This window comes from Palaemon carinicauda, chromosome 7 (assembly GCF_036898095.1).
Source record: "Palaemon carinicauda isolate YSFRI2023 chromosome 7, ASM3689809v2, whole genome shotgun sequence".
Classification (NCBI taxonomy): Eukaryota; Metazoa; Arthropoda; class Malacostraca; order Decapoda; family Palaemonidae; genus Palaemon; species Palaemon carinicauda.
Window position 1 is genome coordinate 135,593,866 of NC_090731.1, and position 7,500 is coordinate 135,601,365.

General features: G+C 35.7%; 1 protein-coding gene and 1 pseudogene across 1 annotated transcript in view; one reads left to right on the plus strand and one right to left on the minus strand.

The window, feature by feature from the left end:
- The window catches only part of LOC137644548 (acanthoscurrin-1-like), a 72,258-nt pseudogene that overhangs the window by 19,384 nt on the left and 45,374 nt on the right, over positions 1 to 7,500 (plus strand).
- LOC137643649 (uncharacterized) overlaps positions 6,495 to 7,500 on the minus strand; it is a 15,307-nt gene continuing 14,301 nt past the window's right edge. Inside the window, exon 3 of the mRNA XM_068376366.1 lies at positions 6,495 to 7,012. Coding sequence (XP_068232467.1) covers positions 6,495 to 7,012 — 518 coding nt within the window. The remainder of the gene's footprint in view (positions 7,013 to 7,500) is intronic.

The following is a 7,500-nucleotide window of genomic DNA, read 5'->3' on the forward strand; positions in this document are numbered from 1 at the left end:
AATCACATATAAAAATCGTGCTATATATTAGTTTAGTAAGATCGGTGTTACTTTATGGACATGAGTTGTGGTATGACAATGAAATTATATCCAACAGCTTCGATAGATTTGAGAAGAATATTGGGAGTGAAATGGCAGGACAGATTTAGAAATGAAACTATAGAGGTGATTAGTCTAGTGCCATATGTGGATAAAATCATGGTAAAGGGTAGATGGAGAGGTTTTGGTCATGCTCTTTGCACTTCCCAAGATAGATTACTTCACCAAACTTTTAGCTGGACTCCACAAGTCACTAAAAGAGTAAAAAAACCCAGGCATACATGGCTAAGGACTATGAAGCATGAAGTAGGGGATGATGAGTGGAGAAGTATAGATTTAAAAGCTCAAGATTGAGACAACTGGCAAAATCTAACCGAGGCCCTTTGCGTCAATAGGCGTTAGAGGAGATGATGATGATAAATTGAATCAGGAAGCAGTATTATTATCTGGAATAAAGTCAAATTATTGGCCAATGAACTTGTCAGTTAGTGCTATATAAAGCGTTTAGAGAGCCGATTTGCATCATGAAAATTATTTTTGATAAAAATCTTTGTGATGAAAATCACCTAAAGATAAACCAATTCTATATGGAGTAAGAATTCATAGAGATATGCCAGCTTTTCTGTCGGGTATGCCAGTGAAGTGTGTCCAGACCACATTAACTTCTACGGCCAGCTCGACCTCCTGAAGTGAAGGAAGGATATGTCGACGTCAGTGTTTAATTTACTCATCTAAATCATTTCCAGGATTTGCATGGAAAGTCTCTGTTGGCTTGCTGGAAGATTTACTGTTATTTTTCAGCTATTTATCTAAGATTCTAACCAAAAAGATTAATACTACATACATACATACATATACCAAGGCACTTCCCCTAATTTTTGGGGGTAGCCGACATCAACAAAGAAACAAAAACAAAAAGGGGACCTCTACTCTCTACGTTCCTCCCAACCTAACAAGGGACTCAACCGAGTTCAGCTGGTACTGCTGGGGTGTCACAGCCCACCCTCCCATATTATTCACCACAGATGAAGCTTCATAATGCTGAATCCCCTACTGCTGCTACCTCCGCGGTCATCTAAGGCATCGGAGGCAGCAGCAGGGCCTACCGGAACTGCGTCACAATCGCTCGCCATTCATTCCTATTCCTAGCACGCTCTCTTGCCTCGCTCACATCTATCCTCCTATCACCCAGAGCTTCCTTCACTCCATCCATCCACCCAAACCTTGGTCTTCCTCTAGTACTTCTCCCATCAACTCTTGCATTCATCACATTCTTTAGCAGACAGCCATTTTCCATTCTCTCAACATGGCCAAACCACCTCAACACATTCATATCCACTCTAGCTGCTAACTCATTTCTTACACCCGTTCTCACCCTCACCACTTCGTTTCTAACCCTATCTATTCGAGATACACCAGCCATACTCCTTAGACACTTCATCTCAAACACATTCAATTTCTGTCTCTCCGTCACTTTCATTCCCCACAACTCCGATCCATACATCACAGTTGGTACAATCACTTTCTCATATAGAACTCTCTTTACATTCATGCCCAACCCTCTATTTTTTACTACTCCCTTAACTGCCCCCAACACTTTGTAACCTTCATTCACTCTCTGGCGTACATCTGCTTCCACTCCACCATTTGCTGCAACAACAGACCCCAAGTACTTAAACTGATCCACCTCCTCAAGTAACTCTCCATTCAACATGACATTCAACCTTGCACCACCTTCCCTTCTCGTACATCTCATAACCTTACTCTTACCCACATTAACTCTCAACTTCCTTCTCTCACACAATCTTCCAAATTCTGTCACTAATCGTCCAAGCTTCTCTTCTGTGTCTGCAACCAGTACAGTATCATCCGCAAACAAAAACTGATTTACCTCCCATTCATGGTCATTCTCGTTTACCAGTATTAATCCTCGTCCAAGCACTCGAGCATTCACCTCTCTCACCACTCCATCAACATACAAGTTAAACAACCACGGCGACATCACACATCCCTGTCTCGCCCCACTCTCACCGGAAACCAATCACTCACTTCATTTCCTATCCTAACACATGCTTTACTATCTTTGTAGAAACTTTTCACTGCTTGCAACAATCTTCCACCAACTCCATATAACCTCATCACATTCCACATTGCTTCCCTATCAACTCTATCATACGCTTTCTCCAGATCCATAAACGCAACATACACCTCCTTACCTTTTGCTAAATATTTCTCGCATATCTGCCTAACTGTAAAAATCTGATTCATACAACCCCTACCTCTTCTAAAACCACCCTGTATTTCTAAGATTGCATTCTCTGTTTTATCCTTAATCCTATTAATCATTACTCTACCATACACTTTTCCAACTACGCTTAACAAACTAATACCTCTTGAATTACAACACTCATGCACATCTCCCTTACCCTTATATAGTGGTACAATACATGCACAAACCCAATCTACTGGTACCATTGACAACACAAAATACATATTAAACAATCTCTCTAACCATTCAAGTACAGTCATACCCCCCTCCTTCAACATCTCAGCTCTCACACCATCCATACCAGATGCGATGCTTTTCCTACCCTCATTTCATCTAGTGCTCTCCTCACTTCATCTATTGTAATCTCTCTCTCATTCTCATCTCCCATCACTGGCACCTCAACACCTGCAACAGCAATTATATCTGCCTCCCTATTATCTTCAACATTCAGTAAACTTTCAAAATATTCCGCCCATCTTTTCCTTGCCTCCTCTCCTTTTAACAACCTTCCATTTCCATCTTTCACTGTCTCTTCAATTCTTGAGCCAGCCTTCCTTACTCTCTTCACTTCTTTCCAAAACTTCTTCTTATTCTCTTCATATGAATGACCCAATCCCTGACTCCACCTCAGGTCAGCTGCCCTCTTTGCCTCACGTACCTTGCGCTTTACTTCCACATTTTTCTCTTTATATTTTTCATACTTTTCTACACTATTACTCTGCAGCCATTCTTCAAAGGCCCTCTTTTTCTATTCCACTTTTACCTTCACTCCTTCATTCCACCATTCACTGCCCTTCCTCATGCTGCCTCCAACAACCTTCTTGCCACACATATCACTTGCAATCCCAACAAAATTTTCTTTTACTAACTTCCACTCCTCCTCTAAATTGCCAGTTTCTCTTACTTTCACTTCGTCATATAACATTTTCAACCTTTCCTGATATTTACTTTTTACCCCCGGTTTTATTAGCTCTTCAACCCTCACTACCTCTCTTTTACATCCACCTACTCTATTCCCCTACTCTTTTGCTACAACTAATTTTCCTTCCACCAAAAAATGATCACTAATTTATAAAACATTTTACAGAACAGTAATGTATATTTTTGAAAAAAAGTAAAATTCTATTATTTTTGCGAACATCTTTGAAGAAAAAAAAGACTGCTTTAATTTTCTCACCTATAATAAAATTCTAGCAAAGTTTGCGCACAAGACAGTGTGAGTTATTTGTTTGCTTATCATTTTGATAAATTCCGCTCATTTTATTTCATTTTTTTAGGATTTTACCCTTTCTTCCAAAATTGTATTCATTAGACTGTTGGTCTTTTCTGATAGTTTTCCTTAATCTTGATAAGACAGATTTCCACCGATCTCTTGTACTGATTACGATAAGCATTTTGTTGAATTACTGTTCATTTCTTCTTTACTTGCTTCCCTTTGATCATATAGCTTGGAGTACCTATTTTGTATCGCTAAACTAAACTCTTCAGATTTCTCTCTTATTACACAAGAGTTACTTTTTTAGTTCGTTTTTCTCTTTCTTTCCTTAAATTTAGACAAATTTTGACTCTAACCATTCTATGGTCACTCGACTTCAACTTCTTTATAACTGTTGCATCTTTAACTAGATTTACTTGTTCAGTGAGAATAAAATCTATTTCACCTTTCGCTTTGAGTTTCTCCATGTCAATTTCTTATGTATCTGTATATATATATATATATATATATATATATATATATATATATATATATATATATATATATATATATATATACATACACACACACACACACACACATATATATATATATATATATATATATATATATATATATATATATATATATATATATATATATGTATATTTATAGTAAACATTATTTCAATTACTTCAAAGTTGTAAAAGCATAATACATGAATTAACTGATGAAGCAAAGACACTCAACGTGTATGGTATCCTTGGACTGAAATCCTTCTACTATTTTGCCAGAAGATCTATTTTTGATCTGATGTAGCTATACGGTGTCGCAGTCTTGCTGAGTTCAAAGAGAGAGTGAGGTTATTAGTCATTTTGAGAGAGAGAGAGAGAGAGAGAGAGAGAGAGAGAGAGAGAGAGAGAGAGAGAGAGAGAGAAGAATAAAGGCAATCATATGCAAACATTATTAAAAGAATAATTAGCAAATGATCAACGAAATAGTCATGATATTGTAATAATCATGGAAGGTCACCGAATATAGTTTCCAGAACAACGTGTTTTGGATATAGAATTTAAGAATATAAAGTGTCAATATGAATTTTCTACTAATAGTTGTAAATTCACATGTTACATATCATTTCAAAAGGGTTTATGTAACTCATTTTTACCTGCTGACAAAATTGTATTGACAGGAAACAATTTAATTGACGTTAATGATAAGTTAAAGGGACATTTATCATCAATATAACTCTTCAAGCTTTTATTGATGTTCACTAATGCATATATCAATCTGTTTCATCTTTTTTTTTTTCATTCAGTTATTTTTTATTTATTCTTTCACATATTTTCTTCATATATAAAACAATTTTTTTCAAAGCATCGTAATACAGATAAATATTTTTTTCTATTTGAATGTGGTCTCATTCTATGGTAATAATAATAATAATAATAATAATAATAATAATAATAATAATAATAATAATAATAATAATAATAATAATAATAATAATAATAATAATAATAATGATGATGAAAATTATGGCAACGAAAATGTTGACAATATTCTGAAATTTTCCAGCCAAACTTCTTAAATAGAAATCCTTAATGCTTCCGCTTTGGCTCATTTCTTTATCAATTTTTTCCTTATATATAAAATCATCTCTACTCATTAAGTCAGCCAATGAACCTGTCTGAAATCTGAACCTCTTTATAAAATGAACCTTCTTGACTTCATTTCCTCGATTTATAATTCAGTCTTAAATGTAAGCGTCTTTGCGTTGATCGTGGTGGGCGAGTTTTGATCGCAATATTAATCATATCTGACATTTTACAAAGTTGTTCTTAGGCATCCACAATTAGAGTTAACTTTGTGATATCATGATAATAGGTCACCTAGTAGTAACCTCGTATTAGTAACTTAATTGTAGAGTAGCCTGAAATGCCAATACTACTGTAACTGCAATGTAGAATCCCGTTCGGTTACTTTTGTTACACTTTCCTTTTTCTTTGTAATATGCCAAGATTATCTTTGAATCATTTCATCACTGTTCTAGATAGTCAAGAAATCCAGAATATTCCAGGAGGAAGGAACAAAAGTTCCAGGGTACCACTGACGTCACTGCAATGCAAGCAAACCACATCTCCCTTGCAATGTGGGAGGAAAAAAATTCATTCATGAAAAAATATATTCATCCTTGCAAGAATTCAGTTTTGATACATATATTTACGTTATGAAAAAAATGTGTATGCTATCATAATCTCAGGTGGTATTTTCATAAGCACTTATTCAAACATGATTTTAGATTTAGTTGTGGAATAAAAAAAGAAAAAAAAAGTGTCAAAATCATGGATTTCTGGTTCATTTTGGTTTTCCTGTCAGCATTACATCATACAGTAGAGGTTTCTAATGATTCGATAAGAGATCAAGTTTTACTCAAAAATGCTAATCGATGCTCTCGAAGGTTAAATATTTGCATATTCTTCCATTATAAGAACTGTAAATCTCCTGTCTATGGCAGTCTCATAATAGATTTTCTTCACCATTTAAATCTGTTAAAGAAACATACCTTGTGTTCATAGATGTGAAAATTCGAATAAAATCTTACTTTTGTATTTGCATATCATTTATTTATCAATATAAAATCTAGTGAGACTACTAAAAATTCCATCGAATAAATATTTTCATTATATATTTTGAGAAACCAATTTCATTCCTTTTAAATCTTGCAGGGACGACTAAATCAGAGATTAATAAAGAATGTTGATAAAGGGTAATCACTGAATCTCCGTTGAAATGCTTCCAGAAAATCATTGATTTGCCTTAATGCTCTCAAGTGGATGAAATTCATTTTTCGAATTTCTTTGTAAGATTTACCATGAATACTCTATTCATATTGTTATGTGCGGCCAATAAAAGTGATATACATATTTGATAATACTCTCATTTATTTACTTTCAGGAAGAAAACTCGAAATCCTTCATCTCTTTTCTCTTAACCATAAAATCTGCCTCCTCCAAAATGACCTCCAAAGCCCCTGTGTCCTCCGAAACCTCCGAATCCACCAAAGCTACCTCCATGATGGCCACCAAATCCAGAGAATCCACGGTGGATTCCTCCAAAGTGACCAGGATCTGCTTCAGGTTCAGGGTTGGCAAGAGCCTCAGGGTTGGCTTCAGGTTCAGCTACAGGGCTCCTTTTTCCACGGTACCCTCCATACCCACCACCGAATCCATGTCCAAATCCACGTCCACCGAAATGGTCACCGAATCCACCGAAATGGCCACCAAAACCACGGTGGAGTCCACCTCCAAAGTGACCAGGATCTGCTTCAGGTTCTGGGTTGGCAAGAGCCTCAGGGTTGGCTTCAGGTTCAGCTACAGGGCTCCTTTTTCCACGGTATCCTCCATACCCACCACCGAATCCATGTCCAAATCCACGTCCACCGAAATGGCCACCAAATCCACCGAAATGGCCACCAAAACCGCGGTGGAGTCCACCTCCAAAGTGACCTGGTTCCGGATCAGCTACAGGATCAGCTGCAACCATCCCAAGAAGGACCACAGCAAAAGTGGCAAGAATCATCTGAAAAAAAATAATGAGAAATGACATTATAATTAAAAGTAAAAAGGCAAATGTAATAAATATGAAATAAAGTATGATAATATAAATGGTCCATATTTTCAGTCTCTAACAATGAGGCATTTATATAAAAAGAAAACACCATTTAAATAAGCATCTTAATTATTTTTGAGCAATCTGATACTTATTTTTGGATTCATTTTGAATAAAAAATAAACTCCTAGAAGAAGATTACAGAATACACAATGTACAAAATCAAAGATCCAATAAGAATATGTATTACTAATTCATATTTTCATAAATTCTGCGATCCAGATAAAACTTGAAATGGTGCTCAAAATGTGACTACAGTAAATATATTTAACAACTTCCACATTATACAATATACTTTACAAATATTCAAACAATAAATAAATGG